At 39.2% G+C, this 25,489-nt stretch overlaps 1 protein-coding gene across 4 annotated transcripts in view; it reads right to left on the bottom strand.

Annotated features, from left to right (window-relative positions):
- The window catches only part of LOC110262229 (pituitary tumor-transforming gene 1 protein-interacting protein), a 136,361-nt gene that overhangs the window by 96,184 nt on the left and 14,688 nt on the right, over nucleotides 1-25,489 (bottom strand). For 2 of the 4 annotated variants that reach the window (XM_021102367.1, XM_021102366.1), the window contains exons 3-6: nucleotides 8,846-8,939; nucleotides 7,105-7,198; nucleotides 4,010-4,071; nucleotides 2,365-2,431 (exon numbers count right to left, since the gene is read on the bottom strand). In XM_021102367.1, the coding sequence (XP_020958026.1) occupies nucleotides 2,418-2,431; nucleotides 4,010-4,071; nucleotides 7,105-7,198; nucleotides 8,846-8,939 (264 nt within the window). In that variant the 3' untranslated portion in view covers nucleotides 2,365-2,417. Of the gene's footprint in view, nucleotides 1-687; nucleotides 2,432-3,797; nucleotides 4,072-5,085; nucleotides 5,555-7,104; nucleotides 7,199-8,845; nucleotides 8,940-25,489 lie in introns of those variants that run through there. The other 2 variants (XM_021102368.1, XM_021102369.1) reach the window with 2 other exon arrangements.

Below are 25,489 nucleotides of genomic sequence, written 5' to 3'. Positions count from 1 at the left end.
AGAGATCAAATGTTTAATTTTCTGAAATTTCCAGCATTAGCACAAGTTAGAATAAACAACTCATCTTTATTATGCTTGAACTTAAAATTAAGAAAAATGGAAACAAAAAGAGTTAGGCGAGGTGGGGAAGTTTAATATCATTTCCAGATATTAAAATAATTTACATATCCTCCATAATTAATTATGGTATTAGGGAATGATTAGCCAGACAAACCAATGACAGTGAACAGAATATACAAAAATATACTCAACTGTGTATGGAAATTTAATTTATGAGAAAGATTCCATCTCATATCACAAGTGTAAAGATGGGTTTTTAAAATAAATTGTGTTGGGGTAACTGGATAGCCATTTGGAAAAAGATAAAATTGGAACTGAATTTCACACCATATATCATGCTTAATTCCAAATGGACCACAGAGCTAAATGTTAAAAAAAAAAATGAAACTATTTCAGATTATTTTCATAGGATAAATTCTCAAAAGTGACATTATTGGGATAAAGAGTAAAAAAAAAAAAAGTTAAAAGGTCTCGATTAGCAAAGTGATATTTATTTAATCTTTTTAGAGCTGCACCTGAGGCATATGGAGGTTCCCAGGCTAGAGATCAAATCAGAGCTGTAGCTGCCAGCCTACACCACAGCTCACAGCAATGCCAGATCTAAGCCGCATCTGTGACCTACACCACAGCTCATGGCAATGCCGGATCTTTAACCCACTGATCAAGGCCAGGGATCAAACCTGCATCTTCATGGATACTGGTCAGATTCATTTCTGCTGAGCTACAATGGGAACTCCACCAAAGTAATATTTAGAATCCTTGTACTAATTTATACCACCAGTTTAAGATAGTTCCATTTTTTTATTCAAGTCTATACAAGACTGTGTGTGTCCTCTTTTGAAAATACTTACTAGAATACATGTATGGGTATAGCCTAAGCTCTATGAGTTCTCATTTGCCCTCGCCTTTCAAGGCCCTGGGAATATGTATTATTAGAGTCAAACATTTTTGTAAAATTAACAACAGGAAGATTTATAAACAACTTTTTGGAGGGTCCCAAAATTCCGTAAGTTTCAGGCCCTACAAAACCTAGATCTTTTTATTGGTTTGAACCACATGAGATTGCTCTTTTAGTATGTCACAAATAGACAAAGCAAGACATTTTATATGGTTCAACCAGTAAGCATAATTTTGTTGACTCACAAGGGGAAAAAAATCTCTAGTAGCTAATAACGGAATGACCAGGTCATAGAGTATCTCCCCAAAATATTTTAATAGATACTGTCAGATTGCCTTCTAAACAGTTTGCATAGATACCTAATCCCTCCAACAGCAAAGAAATGTACACATTTTCCTCACAACAGTGGGTGTTAGCCAGTATGACTACACAATCTTCTTTGCCCAAGAGAGTCCTTATTTACAACTGTTCTCCCTGATATTCTCAGCATGGTCCCAGCTTGGATGATAAAGGGTCTTCCTAGCATTGCTCATCTTTTAAACTCTCATCTCTCTCAGAATGGAGATCATTCGGGTCTCCAGGGGAGCCCGCAGGCTTCTGGGAGTTCCCTGCATTCTCTTTGCACCCCCTCCTTATTAACCTGCACTGACTACTTCAAGAGACATAGAAGAATGGAGCCTGCCTCTAGTTAGGGACTTCCTTTCTGAGTAGGTGCAGTGTAGGAAGTGGCAATAAAAGTATGCCTGGGGTTTATCCTGTTGCAAATCAAGCACCTGAGGATGCATGTATGTACAAGCACACTCACACACACACATACACACATTCACACAGTCAAATTCATAACTGCTTTAATCCAAGTGATAGTCTCTAGCTGTTCACGATACAACAAGCCAGAAATATTGGCAAGAGGGTCCCAGCCCTGGCTGAGGGGCTGGGTAGGATGACCTTTATATGTCCCCAAGGGCTGAGATTCTTTGACTCCAGCAGTAACAAGTCAATGTTAGTTATTGAGGACTGAGTTTCAGGGAAATTCTAAAAATTTTGCCTGTAAAATCTCATTTTGTGCTCAGAGCTACCCACTGATTTACTCACTATTAGTAGAGAATATTAACGAATGAGGAAAAACTAAGGCACACGCAGGTTAAGTTAGTTGTCCAATATGACATACTTAGTAAACAAAGCCCAGATTTCAGCTAAGGCAGATGACTGAGGAGCTACTGAAGCTCCATTTTTTTTTTCTGCCTTCTATACATGTTTCAGACATCGAAAATCAGTTTACATTTTACAGATTTGATTTCCACTTACTTTCTTAACAATTCTCATTATATTTCTGAAAAGTTGCTTAATAGGAGGGGGTTGCAGAAAGTCATACAGAAAAGTCTATGCAGTATAATTTGAAAGCTTACCGTTGAGAGACACTTCCTTCTTCTCTCTCTGGATGATCTAGCTTTCCAGTTATCTATTCATTATACACTGTGAGAAGAGAGAATCAATTTACCTTTTCAAAGTCTTCCTAAGAAAAGTCAATGGGAACCTACTCATTTTTTGTAAATGCTTAACACAAACTACTTATGAATTTTGTAATATCAAAATCTATTCTGAGATTTTGATATTACAGCTATTTTAATACATAAGACTCAAGTGATTTAAGGTATTATCAACTTGGTTATGAGTTTAATGAAGAGGAAAAAAGACCGGATATTTGGTGGTGACGAGACTAATTGTCTCTGGTGACAGAAAACCTGTGGGTGCTCAATAAATCCCTAATTTCAGAAAATCATCTTCTGAATTCATTTTCTAGAAAAGTTTGGACCAAGGACCAAGAGGGATAATGGTACCACTGCTCCTTGGAAATAACTCTGTGGGTGAGGGGCACACGGTCAAATAGGGTATAGTGTATAAGGTTTTTTTAGGTTCTATATTTTCCTCTTCCACGAGTTAGAAGTCTGTTTATTTTGTGTCTCGAATAAACACTCATAAGACCACATGCAGATAGGGTATCAGTAACCTCCCAATTTTATTATTATTATTATTATTATTATTATCTTTTTAGGGATGCATCTTTGGCATATGGAGGTTCCCAAGCTAAGGGTCTAATCGGAGCTACAGCTGCTGGCCTATACCACAGCCACAGCAATATGGATCCCAGCAGCGTCTGCAACCTATACCATAGCTCACAGCAATGCCGGATCCTTAACCCACAGAGCAAGGCCAGGGATCGAATCTGCATCCTCGTGGATACTAGTCAGGTTCCTGACCACTGAGCCACAAAGGGAATTCCTCCCTCCATATTTAGACCTTCCTTTTTTGATCTCTGTGACACTACTGTCTCTGTTTCCATCTTCTCAACTCCTTTTGAAGAATCTTATTTCCCTTAGTCAACATTTTAATATAGTCAGTTCCTTGGACTTGAGATTTTTCTCCTGAGTGGAAAATAATCCTGCTTTGTGAATTTTATTACATTTTATTCCCCATAATGAATCTAGTGCAACTAACTATGATTAGATAACTGTTGGATTCGTTTCTGCTGCACCACAAGGGGAACTCCCAGGGAAAGCTACTAATATCCAAGTTAGGTTGGAAATTTTAAATTCTTCTCTACCAATATTATGATTTTTACCCATCTTAGACTAGCTATTGAGGTTATAAGAATGTGTCTTAGAAATGAGAACAGTGGAGTTCCCATCATCGTGCAGCAGAAACAGATCTGACTAGGAACCATGCAGTTGTGGGTAGGATCCCTGGCCTCACTCAGTGGGTTAAGGATCCAGCACTGCTGTGAGCTGTGGTGGCTTGGATCCTGTGTTGAGGTGCTGCTGGCTGGCCTCTGTAGCTCCGATTTGACCTCTAGCCTGGGAACCTCCATATGCCACGGGTGATGCCTTAAAAAGAAAAAGAAAAAAAAAAAGAGAGAGAGAGAGAGAGAGAGAGAGAACAGTGTTTCCTGCTCATATTTTAACTTTGATGCCTGGAATAAGTAAGGGGAAGACTTCCAGCTGTGACTTACTGGAAGAGTCTGGGACATCTCACCAAATAAATTAGAATACTTGCCAGGAGCACTCCCATGAGGAAGGTAAATTGAATGTGGTCTTCCAGCAATATAGACTTGTGCTCTGTTCAAAATGATGGTAAATTTAGAATTAACAAGGTTTATTTTCAGAATAAAGTTACCATTGGAATTATTTTATTTCATTAGATTACATTTATGCAATTTTTTAATTACCACAGCTTTATTGTATTAAGTTCTCCTTTTGTTCATCCACCAGGAGAATTAAAGTGTTTGACTAAGAACACACAATTAAAATAGATGAACTATCATCTAAAATATAAATAAGTTGGCAATAAAATGAACAATTGCTTATTTACTTCTCTGTGTCCGCTGAAGAGGATGTAAGCTCCCTGAAGGCAAGGATGTCTCTTTCTTGTTATGATGATGTCTCTAGTGACAACCTCACTCTTTGAGGCATAGTAAATACTCAGTAAATATATACTGAAATAGATGAGAGAGTCAAGGAGGCACTGAGACACAAGCAGTTAAACACTGATGTTCTCTAACATTTGGAACCCTTAAAAGTGTGTTAACTTTTAAATCATATCTGCTGACTAATAAGACTATCAGATCAGACGCCGTGATCAATATTTTGATGTTCCATTAGTCACTCATTTTTTTTTTTTTTAATGAAAGATGGGTGTTTCTGGAACCCAAGGAACATCTTTGAATTATGAAGTACAAAAAGTCTTTAATAAGACTAATTCCCTTAACAGAATGCAGTGCTCACTGAATTAACCAGGTCTGGAAGAGTTCTAGAAGAAATGGAAACAAAGAGATGGCAGACAAATAGCAGAGCTAAGCCAGAACTTAGGACAGTTGTTGGACCATATTTGCAAAGGCGCTTCAGAATTTTCCTTTTATTTATTTGGTTAGTTAGTTAGTTAGTCAGTTATGTATTTACTTATTTATTTCATGTTTCTAGGACTGCACCTGTGGCATATGGAAGTTCCCAGGCTAGGGGTCGAATAGGAGCCACAGCCACAGCAACATGGGCTCCAAGCTGTGTCTGCGACCTACACCACAGCTCATGGCAATGCCGGATCCTTAACCCACTGGGCGAGGACAGGGATCGAACCTGTGTCCTCACAGATACTAGTCAGATTTGTTTCTGCTGAGCCACGATGGGAACTCCCAGGATTTTCCTTTTAAACAGCCGAAGCAGGATGGATATTTGTTCAGGCCTCTATTCTCTTGTGGGTATCTTTGCCACTTTACTGAGAAGCACTATGAAAAAGAAATGATGACATTTATGAGACCAGGATCCTGGTCACATTTGTAATGTACCCTTATCGATTCTTTCTTCTGGGTATATTTTTGTTCTTGATGTAAAGAGTAAGGAATTCTTCCACCTTACCATTTCTTTTATTCTTATATGTTAATAAGAAAAGGTAAGTTCCATAGCCAGAAAAACACAAGTCCTAGTCAAAGTAGTGGTCTTAAGTAAGAATCAGAACACTTGGCCAACACTTATCTTTCTCTATCCTGTCTATTGGTCCTTCTTGAAAAAGGCATCCAATCCGAAGAAAGAAAATAATAGTGTTGGCCTGAAGGAGAATGGAGAAAAACAAACTTCTCAACATGTATGGACTATGAAAATACTTTTCATACCTTCTGTGAACTCCTTTTGAAAAAGTTACTTGAGCAAAAGGGGTGAAAAAAGAATTCTAAAAATAGGAATATATGGGATCCAAAAATTTCTTTTAACTCAGTAGGGCAGTGTACAGAAACTAGTTTTTGTAAATTATAACAAGAAGTCAGAGAACTTTTAAAAGAGTAAAATGAATATATTCTACCAAATATTAGATGAATGATCACAGTGATAGGAATAAAGATATGTGTGTCCTGTGTCCTTCTTGGCAAGAAATAATGAAGGTAACTAAACTCTATGAAATGCAAAAGAACTGTAGAAGAAAATCACAACATAAACAAGCAATAAACTGAAATGTCTCATGATTTTGAGAAATGGAGAGTAAAGAGAGAAACTATGTTTGATCTTAACATTAGGTAGTTCCCTCTCAAGCAATACAGGTTAGTGACATTGATTACATTTCCTATGTCCATTTCAGTTCTTTCCTAAACAATATTTATTTGATTCCTTAAACAATATGATTCCTAAAATAATCATCTTTTATTACTTTTATTAGTTAAAATTTTTTAAATTCAAACTATAGAGTAAGCATTTCAAGATATAAATATAGTTAGAGAACAGAATATAAAGATTATACACTTGACAAGGTCAAATGAGCGAGGAAGCTTACGGAGTTTAGCAGCTACAGAGGAGGGATAGATAGAAGGAAACATGGGTTCAAGTTTTCTTATCTTAAACTGTTAATAAGGAGTTCCCCCTATGGCGCCAGGGGATCAGCCACACCTCTGGCATGCTGGGATGCAGGTTCAATCCCCAGTCCGGTACAGTGGCTTAAGGATTTGGCATTGTCACAGCTGTGGTGTAGGCTGCAACTGTGGCTCGGATTTGATCCCTAGCCTAGGAACTCCATATGCCACCAGGTAGCCAAAAAAGAAAAAGAAAAAGAAAAAATGGGAGACGTATTGATGGATAGAGAAACAGGACTAAATAGATAACTCGAAGTCAGAAAGATAACCAAAAGAAGAAACAACAGGTATCTTAAGAGCTATTAATGGACAATGACAGTTATGATTCAAAAAGAGCAATATAAATAATATCCCCTAATAGCAAAATAACAAAAAAAAAAAAAACGGATAGTGCAAGATAAAATTTTCAGCTTTTATGATGGGGGGGTCAATAGATAACATCTATAGGTAATAAATCATGAAAAGGAGATACAACCACATTGTTCAAACATATAGAGGTAACCAAAAGAAAAACTACAAATAGAATCATACTAAAAGGATTACTTTTGGAAAGCACGTGCCAGAGGTGGAGGGGGGAATGGGACAATTAAGCTTTTAATTTCATAATCTTCTATACTCTTTGAAATTTTTTCCTTTTCTTATGGATGCATGTACTATCTTTATTCCATAAAAAGGTAAAACATTTCCTGATTATTAGCTTAGTATTTTTTTCAATGATATTATCCTATTGTCATTCTTACTAAGAATAAAATGCACATACCTGTGCATGTAATGAAGATAGAGGCAGTATTGACAAATAAATGCTATAATCAATATTATAAGGAGTAGAAGCATCAGGAATCCAAACATGTCAACTGAAATGTATGAAAAGAAATATATTTTAAGCTAACAGAGGTTAATAATTTCTTATATTTTCATCGCTTCTAATATCATGCAGTCCGTTGTTTATTTATTTATTTTTTTGGTCTAATGCTTAAATATGAATTCACAGGTCATTATTAAAAATGGTACAGTAACATACACCATATGTACCACTAAAGCTACCATTAATGTAACAATCACTAATATTTGAAAATAATCTGGGTTGCTAAAAAGAGATAACTTTTAATATTTTTATCTCTAAATTTTTTCTTTTATCTCCAAATTCACTCCAGGAAATAGCTCAACAGAAAAACAGATCCCTCATGTTACTGTATCTGTGAAGATACAGATAGTAGGTAGCAGATTTCCAGTACTTGTAAACGTTATCCCCTCTGAGTACTATTTAACTTATCAGCCTGGTGTACCTGTGAAATGAAACTAGAAGGGCAGAACTTCAGGTAGGGGACTAGGGTTCCCCATTCATACTAAATACATGAGGTATCACTTGCTTATAGAAGTTCTTTGCTACAAATAATTATGATTTAAATTTAATTGATAGAAGTTCCATTGTGGTCAGGGGTAATGAACCCAACTAGTATCCATGAGGCTGCAGGTTCGATCCCTGGCCTCGCTCAGTGGGTTAAAGATCTGGCGTTGCCATGAATTGTAGTGTGGGTAGCAGGTGCAGCTCAGATCCTGCATTGCTGTTGCTGTGGCTGTGGCTTGGGCCAGCAGCTGCAGCTCTGATTCAAGCCCTAGCCTGGGAACTTCTATATGCCATAGATGTAGCCCTAAAAAGATAAATAAATAAATAAACAAAAGTAAAAAATTTTTACCTGATAAATCTGAAGCAAACATGGACTTAAGAGCAAAATTCCTATTTTTTTTCAATTTTTTAATTTTTTAAAAAACCAAAATTACAACATTACAGATATAATTTAAAGAGTCTTTGATGATTGAGAAGTGATTGAGGCAATTCTCAGAATTGAACGTGTTATCTGAGGAAATATAAGTTATAGTAATGCTACTGGGCTCAGTATGTCCTCGCCCCTGAACTGGCTTATAAGAAACTCCTTGAGTTTCTAAATCAAATTAAGAACACAAATTTCCTTTCACTGGGTTATGGTTATTGTACATCAGAGTACTTTAGAGATAAAATTTAGACTATTTAACAACTGGTATGGTAACGTATCCCTCAATCAAAATGAATGTTGATCTAGTTTGAACCATCACTGGCTGGAAACAACCCATATTAGAGTGTATCTGGGGAAACACCAATGAATAGACTTGTTATGTTTTGTTTTATTGATTGATTGATTGTCGTTTTGCCTTTTCTAGGGCTGCACCCTCAGCATATGGAGGTTCCCAGGCTAGGGGTCAAATCAGAGCTGTAGCCACCGGCCTACACCATAGCCACAGCAACGCAGGATCCTTAACCCATGGATCGAGGCCAGGGATCAAACCCGCAGCCTCATGGTTCCTAGTCGCATTTGTTAACCACTGAGCCACGACGGGAACTCTGACTTGCTATATTTTAATGGAGCAAATATAATAATTTATAATCCTTCAATGATAGCAAATCACTAGCATTTGCAAGTCAACTGAAAAAAGTACATAAAATCCAAATAAAGATAACTCACTGCGACAGTTTAACCAAAATGCAGAACTGAGTTGACACCCAAAATATGGAAAACAAATTCTTTTGCAAGTATTTTCTTGACTGCACCAAAAGCACTGTATTTGGAAAAAAAAAAAAAAAAAAAAGCAGTGTCCAAGTGTAATAATCACAATCTCAGTAAATTTCTAGTTCTAGTTCAATAAGTATTCAATATATAATAGCCCACATCACTATACTCATTATTTTATTATTATTATTTGAAGTAGATGCTGTTGGTGACCTGCCCAGATCTCTTTACCAGACCCAAGCACACAAACCTTGCTGCAGTGAGTGTTGACTGCCAACAGCTCAAGCTGCCCTTCTTGCATTGTCCTCGTGGACAAGGACCACCTTGCCTGTGAGGTTACTCCCACCTCTGTCAGTAATCGACTGCTATACGGGTTTCTAAACACGGGATATCCTTGCTTCAAGGCGGGCCCCATTCTGCTATGTAACCTTTTTGCCCCAGAGCTGCCCATGTTTCAGGCCAAGTGCAGGCTTTTGCTGAGATCACATCTTTGCTTGGCTCTTATCCTTTGGTTTCCCGAAGTTCCTTAGTTCTTCACAGAATTTTGCTGAATAGCAGTCACTCAAGAAACCACATGTATCTGAATCCCTTTATCAGGCTCTGTGGTTAGAGAATTAACCCTAAGCTATATTTCAGAAAGTAGTAATAAGGATTTCAGTAGATAAGTTTTTGTTTGTCTTTTCTCTCCCCGTCCCCAATTCCTAACACTCTTTCCTTTCCCTTTGTCTGCAGCACCCACACTTTTCTCTGGGGATTCTTCTTCTGTTATATGTGGGCTTGGTGGTGCTTCAACTAGCCTTGCTTTACTCTCTCCTCTCTTTTTCTCACCAGTAGTCAGATAATCATGTGGGTATAGGAAAACTGAATTCTAAATCACTTGTTGAAGTAAGCAAAGACAAGGTACAAAGGTGGTAACCACTGTGACAGATAAGACTAAAACCTGTCAGGGTAAGAAAAAAAAAAAAAATGGGGACAGGGAGTTCCCATTGTGGCTCAGGGGTAACAAACCCGATTAATATCCATAAGGCACAGATTCAATCCCTGGCCCCACTCAGTGGGTTAAGGATCTAGTGTTGCCATGAGCTGTGGTGTAGGTCACAGATGAGGCTTGGATCCCTCATTGCTGTGGCTATGGAGCAGGCCGGCAGCTGCAGCTCTGATTTGACCCCTAGCCTGGAAAGTTCCATATGCCCCAGGTGTGGCCCAAAAAGACAAAAACAAAAACAAAAAAATTGGGGACAGAGTGGTAAAAATGACTGCCTACCATGCACCAGGAACCATCCTACACACTTTATATGTGCTAACTCACTTCATCCTCATGACAGCTCCATAAGTTATATGCTGTTAAAACTTATCCACTTTATAGAGGAGGATGATAAGGCACAGAGCAGTCAAATGACTCACATAAAGTCACACACTTAGTAAATATTCCTGCTGTATATCCTGATTCCAGCAGGATGTACAATACACTCCAATGTAAAAATTTACCCCTTAGATACTGCCTGAGAGCATGAGCTATATCAAAGTCAGTTTTTGTGTCATGTCAACCAGGATCAAAAGTCAAATGAAGGTAAGTTTAAGATTGAAGCCATTTATGCTAAGGAGGTTCTGTCCTCTTGGAGTGTTGCTTAAAGAGTGGAACAGCAAAGTCAAGGCCTAGGTTCAAGGATTACAGCCCAGGGACTGCTGGCCTTGGTTAATAGTTCTCAGAGTTTCTAGGAGCCAAAGCCATCCAGCATGGTTTTAAGGGAGATGAATGGCCAGAAAAAAACCCTGAACTTGTCAGAGAGGACTACATCGTCATTCAGCTCTATGATGATTCCCAGGCCCTTATACTCAGGTTCCAGCACATGAGCTCCTAAAGCAGTACAGTCCCCAGAAAGACATTGTCCCCTGTGCTACTCTCTGAAGGGAGCTCAGAGAATAATGGAAAAGGGAGCTCCCTCCCAGGCTGAGCCTGGGGGATCCCAACTGGTGACCAATAAATTGTTTCTTGGCCAGGGAGACCCAACAAAACATCTGCCTATCATGCGCAGCACACTGAGACTCCAGTTACAGCTGGGGGACAATATTCTGGCAAGGACTCTGGGTGGGCACAATTTTACCTTGTTAGTTGCATTATTTTGCCAGGAGAGTTTTGTTGTTGTTGTTGTTGTTGTTGTTTTTTTAATGGAGGGATGGGGAAAATAGAATGTGTATTTCCTAAAAGGTAAAAGGGTGAAATACAATAGCCTAAGTAGTTTATTTTTTGACTCCCTGTCTGCCCAGCTTACGTTACCATTCTTCCTCCTCCTCTGGTAACCAATCCCTCTTTCCTTTGCAACTTCTTCCCCAACTTTATTTGGTTCTGCAGCTGTCAGTCAGCTCTGCCCCATCACTTTCCTCCTCCTAGAACCATCTGACCAGGCAATGGCACTCAGAGTAGCCCATTCCACTGGCCCAGTAACTAGTGCTGGATAGGCCCCAAGACTCTAATAGGGTCAATCAGAATCTTCTGATTGTATACAGACATTGGAATAGATCTGCTGGGAGCCAGCCTCTTCCCCAGATAGACAGAGAAGTCTGTTTGCCCCCAGAAGAAAATGAGGTCAATACACAGAGGGAGGCAGAGCTGGGAGATGAAAAGAGAGAGGGGAAATGAGAATAACATCCTTTAAGACTCAGCTGTGCATGAGGTCAAGGCACGCTGCACTTTCCAATTTTGTGAGTCAATAAATTCTTTTTTATTAAGTTAGTTTGAGTTGGGTGTCTGTCACTTAACCACAAAAAGACATGAACAATTCCTTAACTATGGCTAAAAAGTCTTCAAAGGACAGAACTTCAAAATTACCAGAGGGACAGTAGAATATATTCAACACACCTAAATTGGTAATGCATAATTTAAGACAAATTATGTGAATTTTTTCTTGTAGATGACCCATATAAGTACAAAGTCATGCCAACCTCAGAACCTTAAGAGAGTGATGACTAAGAAGTTAGCTAGCAGACTTTTTTTTTTCCTGCTGCGGAGCAACTGGGGATTGAACTGGCACTGCCACAGAGACAAGTGGATCATTACCCCACTGTGTCACAGTAGGAATTCATACCAGACTTTAGAATGGAGGTTAATATTGCTCCATGGGAAAACTAGAGTCCTTGTTTTAGGGTAGAACTCTGTATTAATAAGCTTATATAGACATCAAAATTGTTAATTTTATAAGCAAATATCATTAAAATGAAAAAAATGCAGAAATGGGGAAGGTACAAAGTAATGTTTAGTGGTTTGTTAATATTGTATGAAACAAATAGTTTAACATTACTGGCGAAAAGTACTAAATGTGTTAAAGTGCAAAGAGGAATTTTATTTATTTATTTACTTATTTATTTAGTCTTCTTGGGCACACCTGTGTCATATGGAGGTTCCCAGGCTAGGGGTCAAATCAGAGCTATAGCTGCCGGCCTACACCACAGCCACATCAATGCAGGATCTGAGCCGCATCTGCAACCTACACCATAGCTCACGGCAATGCCAGATCCTTAACCCACTGAGTGAGGCCAAGCATCGAACCCAGGTCCTCACGGATACTAGTCAGGTTTGTTACCACTGAGCCATGATGGGAACTCTGCAAAGAAAGATTTTAAAATAGTGAACATAGAAAGGGTAAAAAGAGCATTTACTGGAGTTCCCTTGTGGTCAGTAGGTTAAGGATCCAGCATTGTCACTGCAGCAGCTTAGGTGGCTACTGTGGTGTGGGTTTGTTCCCTGGCCTAGGGGCAACAGAAAAAAAAAGAGAGAGAGAAAGAGAGATAGTATTTACTAATGATTTATGAACAAATGCTAGATAGTGAAGGTTAGGTTATCCACTGATATACAAAGCACTGTTTTCTGGTGGTTGAAAATTTAACTGGCAGGTACACCATATCCACTCTACAAAAAAAAAACCCAAAATATCTCTAAGGAAAGAATACTATCATGTCAAAAGTAGTGGAACAGATAAAAAAGTAATAGGAGTTCATAAGAGAAATTATCACTTCTAGTTGAATGACTAGATAAGATTTCTTTTAGGGAATAGGAAGAATTTGCTCCTTGAGGAATAAGTAAAATCTGTGCAGGAAGGGAGGGCTTTAGACGCAGAGATTATGGTATAATAAAGAACAGATTTCCACTGTGAAAGAAGTGAAATCTGTCATCATGGAATTTCATTGAATTATTTGGAAAGGTAAAATTTTCTTATATTGTGATGGGTTTTGAACCAGACTAAAGAGTTTGTGTTTTTTTTTTTCTTTTTTTTTCTTTTAAAAAATTGAAATATGGTTGACTTACAATATTATCTTAGTTTTAGATATATAAAACAGAAGTTTGATATTTTTAAAGATTATACTCTATACAGTTATTATAAAATATTGACTATAAAGAGTTCCTGCTGTGGCTCAAGGGGATTGGCAGCATCTCTGGAGCACTAGGATGCAGGTTTGACCCCTGGCCTGGCCCAGCGGGTTAAGGACCCAGCATTGCCACAATTACAGCATAGATCACAACTGCAGCTCAGATCTGATTCCTGGCCCGGGAATTTCCATATGCTGTGGGGTGGCTGAAAAAGGAAAAAAATATTGACTATATACCCTGTGCTATACATTACATCCTTATAATTTATATATGTTAAACCTTGTAGTTCATACCTCTTAGTCCCATTCACCTATTTTGCTCCTCCTCCTCCATTTCTCCCCTCTGATAACCACCATTTTGTTCTCTGCATTGGTGAGACTGTTTCTATTTTGTCATGTTTTTTCGTTTATTTTTTTAGATTCCACAGATTAGTAAAAAAAAAAAAAAAAAAAAAAAAAACAGTATTTGTCTTTCTCCTGTCTGACTTATTTCACTGAACATAATACCCTCTAGGTCCATCTGTGTTGTTACAAATGGCAATTTTTCATTCTTTTTTTATGGCTGAGTAATATTCCATTGTATATATGTCACATCTTCTTTATCCTTTCATCTGCTGATGTCCACTTACATTGTGCCTGTATCTTGGCTATTGCAAACAATGTTGCTATGAACATTGGGGTGTGTATATCTTTTAAAATTAGTGTAATCAAAACAGTATGACATGCACAAAAACAGAAACACAAATCAGTGGAACAGAACAGAGAGCCAAGAAACAAACTCATGCACATAGGATCAGTTAATCTATGACAAGGGAGGGAAGAGTATACAATGGAGAAAAGACAGTTTCTTTGATAAGTGGCATTGGTAGTGAGTGGATATAATGTGGAATATTCATACAATAGAGTGTTACTGAGCTATTAAGAGGAATGAAATTTTGGTACATGCTACAACATGGATAAACCTTGAAAATATCATGCTGAGTGAAAGAAACCAGTCACAAAAGGCCATATGTTGTATGATTCTACCTGTATGAACTGTTCAGGACAGGCAAATCTATAAGACAGAAAGTAGATCTGTGGTTGCATTAGCTGGTAGTGTCTGGGCAGAAGTGGGGAGTAGATGCTGATAGGTATGGAGTTTCTTTTGTGGGCGATGGAAGTGCTCAAACATTGATTATGGTGATAGTCATACAGCTATCTGGCTATGAAAAACCATAGAATTGTACATTTTAAAAGGGTGACTTGGACGTATGTAAATTATCTATCAATAAAGCTGTTATTTAAAAAAGTCATTTGGGGGGAGTTCCCGTCATGGCCCAGTGGTTAACGAATCCGACTAGGAACCATGAGGTTGCGGGTTCGGTCCCTGTCCCTTGCTCAGTGGGTTAACGATCCGGCGTTGCTGTGAGCTGTGGTGTAGGTTGCAGACGCGGCTCGGATCCCGAGTTGCTGTGGCTCTGGCGTAGGCCGGTGGCTACAGCTCCGATTCGACCCCTAGCCTGGGAACCTCCATATGCTGCGGGAGCGGCCCAAGAAATAGCAACAACAACAAAAAAAGAGACAAAAGACAAAAAAAAAAAAAAGTCGTTTGGGGAAGACTGAATAGCTATATGTAAAAGAACAAAATTAGAGTATTTCTCATACTGTATAAAAAATTAGCTCAAAATAGATTTAAGATGCAAATGTAACACCTGAAACCATAAAATTCCTAGAAGTAATCATAGGCAGTATACTCTTTGACATTAGTCTTAGCAATATTTTTTTTTGGATCTTTCTTGTTAGGCAAGAGAAACAAAAGCAAAAGAAAACAGATGGGACCTAATCAAACTTAAGAACTTTTGCACAGCAAAGGAAAGAGTCAACTAAACAAAAAGACAACCTACTGAATGGGAAAAGATATTTGCAAATGATATGCCCAGTAAGGAGTTGATATGCAAATATACAGAGAACTCACACAACTCAATATCAAACAAAACCCCCAAACAACCTGATTAAAAAATGGACAGAGGGGCTGGATAGGCTGTTTTTTTTCCCTACAATTTTGTAACTATTGTTGGAGTTCCCTCCTTGGCACAGTGCATTAAGAATTCAACTGTAGCATCTCAGGTCACTGCCAATGTGCAGGTTTGATCCCTGGCCCGGTGGAGTGGGTTGTGGAACTGGCATTTATACCTGCAGCTGCGGTATAAATCACAGTGTGGCTGGGATTCAATCCCTGGTCTCATAACTTCCATTATGTCATGTGTGTGATCATAAAACAAAATTTTAAAAAGGCTATTGTCTTTCCATGTCTTTTTTGGGGGGGCGGGGGAGGGTGCCATGTCCTCGGCATAAAGAATTTCTCCAGGCTGTGAGCTGAACCAAAGCCATGGCGGGGACCCAGGCTATTGCAGTGATAACACTGGATCCTTAACCTGCTGAGCCACAAGAGAACTCCTCCATGTCACTTTTTAATGACTGTACAGATCCACTGAATAAATAATGTCTTATTTAATCAATTAGATAGCATCTCCGTTCCCCAGAAAGCAGAGATGAGGCAAAGTGTTTATATAGGAGTGCAATTCCAGAGAACAATGGTGAGGAATGAGAGCAAAGCAAAGGAGAGAACAAAACAGTAAGATGACACATTTTTGATCTGGCCACCACTAGGTATGATTGATCACTTAATCTTTCAGGACCAACTTCTTTTTTTTTTTTTTTTTTTTTTTTTTTTTTTGGTCTTTTTGTCTTTGTTGTTGTTGTTGTTGTTGCTATTTCTTGGGCTGCTCCTGCGGCATGTGGAAGTTCCCAGGCTAGGGGTCGAATCGGAGCTGTAGTCACCGGCCTACACCAGAGCCACAGCAACGCGGGATCCGAGCCGCGTCTGCAACCTACACCACAGCTCACGGCAACGCCGGATCGTTAACCCACTGAGCAAGGGCAGGGACCGAACCCGCAACCTCATGGTTCCTAGTCGGATTCGTTAACCACTGCGCCACCAGGAACTCCCAGGACCAACTTCTGAGATGCCAATTTTGCCATATTCTGGGAAAGTTTGTCAGATGGAGGGTGCTGTTTAAATGCTTCAGTCACTCACTGGTTAAAGGTGTGTACCCTTGGGTGTGACTCCCCTGTGCTTCCTTGGATTCAACATGATGAGCAGGATGGTCCTACACTAGGGCACCTTGCTGTCATCAAAAGGGAAGACGTGGGTGCAGACTGAAGGGAACATGAGGCAAGATGTGGGAAGAGCCTGTGCAGAGGGATTGAGAAAAGACATTTTTCCAATGTAAGCATGTAACTGGCCAATAGGTACATGAGAAGATGCTCAACATCACTTATCATCACAGAAATGCGAATCAAAGCCACAACGAGATATATCCTCACAGCTGTCAGAATGGCTATCATCAAAAAGACAAGAAATAATAAGAATTAATGAGGATGTGGAGAAAAGCAGGGCTGGTGGGAATGTAAATGAGTTCAGCCGCTAAAGAAAAACAGAATGAATTTTGCTCAGAAAGTTAAAAGTAGAATTATCATATGATCCAGCAATTCCATTCCTGTGTATTTATCCAAAATTTTTGCTTCTTAATAATAGGGATTCAACTGAATTATATTGAGCTCAAAGGTGACATGATGAAAGCCCTACTTTAATATAATGGAAAAGGCATCAAAAGGGACAGGAGGGACCAGGGCAGGGGGTGGGTGGGGAGGTGGGGGGTGGAGTAGGAAGCTTCAGCCTGTTTCTATCAAAAGGAGGGAATGGAAGGATTGATAGGCCTTCATGAGCTACAGAGAGAGAAAAAGGAAGAGAGTGAAGCCAAAGATTTCTAAAATTATGAGTCTGAGAGAATGCTACCAGAAATGATAAAGTAGTAAATAAAATGAGTTTTTGGGGGGAAGGAAAATGACAAATTTAGTTACAGAAAATTTGAGCTTGAGGTGATGAAAAACTCCAGGGCGAAATGTCAATCAAGCAATTGTGAATGTGACCTCAAGGCCCAGAGTCTATGAGGTCTAAGGATATGAATTTTGAATTTTTTTATGTGCAGGTACTAGCAGAGGCCATGGCAGTAGGTGAGATGTCATAAGGATAAGAACCCAGCATAAAAAATGCTTAGGAGCACCATAAAGGATGAGGAAGAAGAGTTGGTAAATGAAATGGAAAGGTTAGGGAAGAAGCAGGGCAGAGTAAAGCCAAATTCACCAACAAAGAAGCAAGTCTCCAGAATGAGTGACCAATGTGAAAGGTCATTGCATTTGGCTGTGGAGAGTCTTGTAACTTCTAAATCAGTTTGCTATGGCTTAAATCAGATAATGTGATGAGAAGCAATGGTAGAATAAAGACTTTAGCTGCTAGAAAGAAGTAATATGGAGGCTTTGTTTTCTTTTTTCAATTTTGTCTGAACTCAGAAAGGAAGGAGTCAATGCAGATAACTAGACTGAACTGGTCATAGAGGAAAAAAGGAAATGAACATTGTTCGTAGTTTATGAATATATGTATGTGTCTGTGTGTGTGAGTATGATGTATGTAGAGGTAAAGACTAAGGGATTAGCTTTGGAACTGCGAATGGACTCCGTAAGGGAAAAAGTGTAAAAGACAAGATGCTGAATTAGTTCAGAAGAAAAATGAGAAACTTGAAGCCGACAGATGACCTTGAACTTCTCTGCTCAAGCTCCAGAAGGATGATCACACCAATAGCAGGTAAGGTGCTGGGAATAATTGCCTTGGAGAATAATCCATGAAACTGGTCCACCACATTTTTTTTTCTGCTGAGAGACTCTTGACAGATGATAACTACATGTTCTGGCATAACCAGATTTGGATCCACAACTCTGTCTATGTTCCCCTACTCCATACCTCAATAAACACACACACACACACACACACACACACACACACACACACACACAATTTTTCAGAAAAATAAATATCAAAGTGGGCATGTCTGTGGAGTGTGAGGGATGCCATTTATTAATGCATTTCACAAGCATGTGAGTGGCGGTCATTCCCTGAACTGTGCAGCAGATGAGGTAGGTGGAAGGAGATTGAAAAATTCCCATTGAGAGTTCCCATTGTGACGTATCAGAATCGAATCCGACTAGTAACCATGAGGTTGCGGGTCTGATCTCTGGACTCACTTAGTGGGTTAAGGATCTGGCATTGCCGTGAGCTGTGGTGGAAGTCGAGGACGCACCTCAGATCCTGCAATGCTGTGGCTGTGGTGTAGGCCACCAGCTGCATCTCTGATTCGACCCCTAGCCTGGGAACTTCCATATGCTGTGGGTGTGCCCTAAAAAGCAAAAAAAAAAAAAAAAAAAAAAAAAAAAATTCCTGCTGGGCCTTTGCTATGACTTTGTTCCTTTCATTTCAACCAATAATCCATATCAAGATGCAATGAATGATTGAAATGGCAGATTTTTTTCAAGTCTCTTGGGAATAGTCTCCCAACAGTAAAAATCAGTATTCAAAGACTCTGTGTGTGTAAGTATCTGTCTCTGTGTACAACTGCTTTTCCACTGTGAACATGAATTAATCTAAATCTCTGTCCTAAGTAAAGAAGTCAAGGCCAAATTCTGTACTCACGTCACCATGTAAAATGCAAGGCCCAACACTGAGCTCTTGCTATAGAAGTAACATATCAGATTTCCAGTTTTTAACCAAACAATAAACATCGTGTGTGTGTGTGTCCATGTATGTGTGTGTGTAAATCACAATTCAGGGGAAAAAAGAATATGCGATTATGTTTCTGGCAAAAAAAAAAAAAAAAAAAAAAGATGCAATGAATGAGAAAGATGTCATTACAAACAAAACCTAGAATCTAATTTATTTATTTCTTATTTTTTTGCTTTTTAGGGCTGTACCCATGGCACATGGAGGTTCCCAGGCCAGGAGTCAAGTTGGATCTGTAGCCGCTGGCCCATGCCACAGCCACAGCAACTCAGGATCCTAGCCGAGTCTGTGACATACACCACAGCTCATGGCAATGCTGGATCCTTAACCCATTGAGTGGATCGAACCTGTGTCCTCATGGATACTAGTTGGGTTCATTAACCACTGAGCCAGAAAGGGATCTTCAATATTCAAATTTATTTATTTATTTATTTATTTATTTTTTGTCTTTTGTCTTTTTTTTGTTGTTGTTGTTTGTTGTTGTTGTTATTGCTATCTCTTGGGCCGCTTCCGCGGCATATGGAGGTTCCCAGGCTAGGGGTTGAATCGGAGCTGTAGCTACCGGCCTACGCCAGAGCCACAGCAACGCGGGATCCGAGCCGAGTCTGCAACCTACACCACAGCTCACGGCAACGCCGGATCGTTAACCCACTGAGCAAGGGCAGGGACCGAACCCGCAACCTCATGGTTCCTAGTCGGATTCGTTAACCACTGCGCCACGACGGGAACTCCCAAATTTATTTTTTAAGTTGATTGCAAAACTCAGTCTTCTGTCATTAGCAAAAAAAAATTACTTATGACAAATTTCACTATTGTGACATCATGATTGAAAACTATAATTCTAAGAATTCAGTGACACATAAATGATTCTGAATAGAATAAAAGCCCAGGTGAAAGTTAGCACTAAGTTTCTTAGAATGGTTTTTGGAATTTTATTTCTAATGGAAGAAAAGATACCCCGAAAAATACAATGTTTTTCACAGGCTGTGTTTATGAGTTGCATATTGGGGGTAGTACAGTAAACTAGTTGCTTTTTATTTGTTTTTGGTAAGAATGCTTTTTAACTCTAGGAAGGCTAGTCATTTATACTGAAGTACAAGGAAAAGTTTTAGATAGAATCTGAGGAAGATTCCCTTATAGTTAAGATGATAAGCATATAATTTATAATTCAAATTGGAATATTCTGGGGAAATGCAAAGGAATTGGTATAATAATGTCACCAAGTCAATGGTGTGGGCACAACCCACAACCCATTCCTAGCCTTACCAGGACTTCTGTCATCCCCTCTAATCATACAAGGATTCAAATGTTCTTGATTGTTTGATGAATTGCCATCTATAAATGCTGGCACTCTCTCTGGGAATATGCGAGGTAGCAGATATTGTCATCAAAAGCCTAGTGTCCTTCCAACTCCTGGGAGAATAGGGTATCTTTTGGCAAAAGATGGCATCCTAATTCTATGTTGACCGTATGGAATTACCACTTTTATTCATCTCTGTGAGGCATGGGAATGTATTACAAATTACGCTCAAAAATACATATCCCCATGGAGTTCCTATCGTGGGTGCAGCGGAAACAAATCCGACTAAGAACGATGAGGTTGTGGGTTCAATCCCTGGCCTTGCTAAGTGGGTTAAGGATTCGGCATTGCCATGAGCTGTGGTGTAGGCTCACAGTTGTAGCTCCCTAGCCTGGGAACCTCCATATTCCATGGGTGCAGCCCTAAAAAGACCAACTATATATATCCCCAGAATTTCCATAATGGCTAAATTCTCTACCTTGTTACATTATAGAGTATGTTTAATATAATTTCACTTTCTAATGGCTCAAGTGTTAATTCAATTCAAAAGTTTTTGAATATGATCACGAGTTGGGAAATACATGAGGTGTTAGAGAAGTAAAGATAAATAAAACATGTGCTCACAAATTGTATGATGAGTTATAATTCAAAAATGTACATGTTCAAGATCCAAAACAGAACTATAGAAGAGTTGGAGGTAGTATTCGTCTTCCTTTAAGAGGATGCACAAGAATGGATGGGTAAGAATGACAGAAACTTTATCAGTTGGGGAGTGAAGTTTATACCTAGAGCCTCTTTGTTACATATAAAATCAGATACAAAGTCATCTGTTAAGAATTAGTGGGATGAGGGAGTTCCCATTGTGGTGCAGTGGTTAACAAATCCGACTAGGAACCATGAGGTTGCGGGTTCAATCCCTGACTTGCTCAGTGGGTTAAGGATCCGGCATTGCCTTGAGCTGTGGTGTAGGTTGCAGTCACGGCTCGGATCCCGTGTTGCTGTGGCTCTGGCGTAGGCCTGCGGCTGTAGCTCTGATCAGACCCCTACCCTGGGAACCACCATATGCCACAGGAAGTGGCCCTAGAAAAAAGGGGAAAAGACAAAAAAAAGAAAAAAGAAAAAAAAGAATTAGTGGGATGATATGGGAACTTTAAGGATGGTAACAAAATTTTGAAATTGCCACTGCAGGAAATTTTAGGAAATGGTGCTAATCAATGGCAAGTAATAGGTAGTATTTGAACTCAGGTAAGACCAGAAAGTGTGAATTGAGAAGTGGTGGTGAAATAGGTGAAGGAGTTTAAGAGATACAAACCTCTAGTTATAAAATAAGTAAGACATGGGGATGTATTATACAGCATAAGAAACATGGTCAAGAATATTGAAGTCACATTGTGTAGGGAGAGGTGGTTACCAGACTTACCATGGCAATCATTTCATAATGTGTACAAATGTCAAATCACTATGTAGTACACCTGAAACTAATAAAATGTTGTACATCAACCATATTTCAATAAAAAATAAAGTTTTTTTTTGGCCACACCCATAGCATGTGGAAGTACTTGGGCCATGGATCGAACCCATGGCACAATAATGGCCTAAGCTGCCAAAGTAACAATGCCAGATCTTTAACCTGCTGGGCCACCAAGGTCCTCCTAAAAAATAAATTTCTTAAGGACTTCCCACTGTGGCTCAGTGGTTAACGAATCCGACTAGGAACCACGAGGTTGCAGGTTCCATCCCTGGCCTTGCTCATTGGGTTAAAGATCTGGCATTGCCGTGAGCTATGGTGTGGGTCGCAGACTTGGCTTGGATCCCTCGTTGCTGTGGCTCTGGTGTAGGCTGGCGGCTACAGCTCCGATTAGACCTCTAGCCTGGGAACCTCCATATGCCGCAGGAGCAGCCCTAGAAAAGGCCAAAAAAAAAAAGAGAAAAAATAAAAATAAAAAATAAAGTTCTTAAAAAATAATTTAAAAAATTGTGAAGTTGTATTTATACTAATTCAAGCTTTGATGCATTATGCTCCAGCAGCAATAGGTTAATAATGCATAGCAAATGAAAAGATAGACCAAAGGACAAAATAGGGCTGGGGAATGTAGACCCAAGATGGTTAAAGGTAAGAAGACAAGAGTATTTAAATAGTGGTGATTTTGCAACCCCCAATGAAATAAAAGATCCAGACAAGGATCATCAAGGCTGCTAACATCACAAAATGCTAGACAGCAGATCTTTCTGCCTCCTAATGAAAGCCCACAGCATGAAGTACTCCTGCCAGAAGATGAAACGGAATCTGATTAAGCCTCCATATCTAATTACCAGTTTACAAGAAGAGAAGAACATGGAAAAGAGGAACATGACAAGGCACGTCATGGGGATATGACCAGAAAAACCCCAACTGTAGGAAACTCAAGAGGACCAACAATTCAGTTTCTGTAACAAATAAGTTGCAATAAAGGAAAAGGAGGAAGGACTATATGGATTTTTAAGAAAGAAAGATGTGAAGGGCATATCAGCCAACTGCAATGCAAGGATTTGGTTCAAAATGAAAATATTATTAAACAGTAAGAAAAATGTGATTATTTCCTAGGTGCTTGATGATATTAAAAAGTTGTTAAATTTCAAGTATGATAATAGACTTGTAATATTTTAAAGCAAAGTCTTTATCTATTTTATAGACAGTATAAAGATAGATTTATACGCAAATAAAATGATATGGTATCCATACTATTATTTGGTTCAAAATAATCCATCTTAAGGGGAGAATGCATAAATGAAAAAAGACTGGCCAATATGGATCTTGGGGGCATAAATTTTACTATACTGTTTTCTCATGTTTTAAATTTTCCATTGACAAAGAAACGTAGAAAGAGAAAGTATGAGAGGACAGTCTTGTCTTGTTGAAGTCAAAAAATAGGTACAGTGTAATGGAATGAGAATGAAAGAACTATTGCAGATTGTGCAGGGCTCAGGGTGTGGCCATGGAAGTAACTTTTTAAAAAGCACAGGTTTGTGGAAGTCAGAACCTGCGAGACTGAGGATGTCTGGGCCATCTCCAAGTGAAAAGGAGCTTGCAGGAACTGGGTGAAGAAGTCCATGAGCCAGGAACCCAGGGTCTCATTAAACTGGAGGAGTGGCCTGGAGAAGGATAAGATGCACAGAGTGATATATCTAGATCATTATGACAGGTAGCAATTACTCAAGTGTGCCCTTTTCTAATAAGGGATTTTGTGTTTCTTTGTCTTTGGTGTTAATTATCAGTTCTCTAATGCTGGTTAGATCAGAATAATTTTATCTCAAAAATATGAAAACAATTCATACAACTCAAGGGCAAAAAACCAAAGAAGCCAATCGAAAAATGGGCAGAAGTCCTAAATAGACATTTCTCCAAAGAAGACATATGGATGGCCAGTAGGCACATGAAAAAGTGCTCAACATCACTAATTATTGGAGAAAGGCAAATCAAAACCACAATGAGGTACCACCTCACACTGGGCAGAAAGGCCATCATTAACAAGTCTACAAATAACAAATGCCGGAGAGGGTGGGGAGAAAAGGGAACCCTCCTTCACTGTTGGTGAGAATGTAAATTGGTACAACCACTAGGGAAAACAGTTTTCTGGAGGTTCCTCAGAAAACTAAATATAGAATTACCTTATGATCCAGCAATCCCACTCCTGGGCTGGACAAAACTTTCGTTCAAAAAGATGCATGCACCCCTAAGTTCACTGCAGCACTATTCACAACAGCCAAGACATGGAAACAATCTAAATGTCCATCGACAGATGAATGGATTAAGATGTGGTATATATATCCACAATGGAATACTACCCAGTCATAAAAAGAAAAAAATAATGCCATTTGCAGTGACATGGATGCAACTAGACATTCTCATACTAAGTGAAGTCAGTCAGAAGGAGAAAGACAAATATGATATCACTTATATGTGGAATCTAAAATATGGCACAGATGAACCTGTCTATAGAAGAGAAACAGGAGTTCCCGTCGTGGCGCAGTGGTTAACGAATCCGACTAGGAACCATGAGGTTGCAGGTTCGGTCCCTGCCCTTGCTCAGTGGGTTAAGGATCCGGAGTTGCCGTGAGCTGTGGTGTAGGTTGCAGACGCGGCTCGGATCCCGCGTTGCTGTGGCTCTGGCGTAGGCCCGTGGCTACAGCTCCAATTCGACTCCTAGCCTGGGAACCTCCATATGCTGCAGGAGTGGCCCAAGAAATAGCAAAAAGACAAAAAAAAAAAAAAAAAGAAGAAGAAGAAGAAGAGAAACAGACTCAGATGTGAAGAGCAGACTTGTGGTTGCCAAGGAGGAGAGGGTGGGAGTGGGATGGACAGGGAGTTTGGGGTTGGTAGATGCAAAGTATTACATTTAGAATGGATAAGCAATGAGGTCCTGCTGTATAGCACAAGAAATTACATCCAGCCACTTGGGATACAAACGATAGAAGATAATATGAGGAAAAGAATGTGTATATATAACTGGGTCACTTTGCTGTACAACAGAAATTGACAGAACATTGTAAATCAACTATAATAAAAAAAATAAAACGGTTTTGTGAGGGTTGCTGCAAAACTCTCTGTGGAGAAAGTAACACTATTTCTCTCATTACTTTTGGCATTTCTGTTTATCTGAAGAATAATGATGTCAGACGTCCAATCATCAGAGAAGGGGACCTTAGCGTCATCGTGGCTAAGGAATAACAGTGTGCCATCCATTCTAGTCTTGAGGGAATAGAGTGGCAAGAAAACTTTCAATGCATCTCAAAGGGCTTATCTTTTCCTTGACTTACAAAAAATTCTTCACAAAGTCAGTATAATTTTTTTCAAATAGAACTGTTTTGCTTTTTAAGTATAATTTTCTGGAGGAAGTATGTGTTTGTACTAAATTATTTCCTTTATTTTTATATTTTCAATAAGTTGTTTAAACGCAGAAATGCATCTTAATAACTTCTATTTGTCATTCCTATTATAAAAAATTGTGTAAAAATCAGAATTCCTGTCGTGCCACAGTGGTTAGTGAATCCGACTAGTAATCATGAGGTTGTGGGTCTGATCCCTGGACTCACTTAGTTAAGGGTTAAGGATCTGGCGTTGCCTTGAGCTGTGGTGTAGGTCGCAGACGTGGCTTGGATCTGGCATTGCTGTGGCTCTGGTGTAGGCTGGCAGCTGCAACTCTGATTAGACCGCTAGCCTGGGAACCTCCATGTGCCGTGGGTGCGGCCCTAGAAAAGACAAAAAGACAAAAAAAATTGTGTAAAAATGAAGTCTAGCATA

The sequence above is a fragment of the Sus scrofa genome, chromosome 9, assembly GCF_000003025.6.
Source record: "Sus scrofa isolate TJ Tabasco breed Duroc chromosome 9, Sscrofa11.1, whole genome shotgun sequence".
Classification (NCBI taxonomy): Eukaryota; Metazoa; Chordata; class Mammalia; order Artiodactyla; family Suidae; genus Sus; species Sus scrofa.
This window is presented reverse-complemented; position numbering and strand designations above follow the sequence as displayed.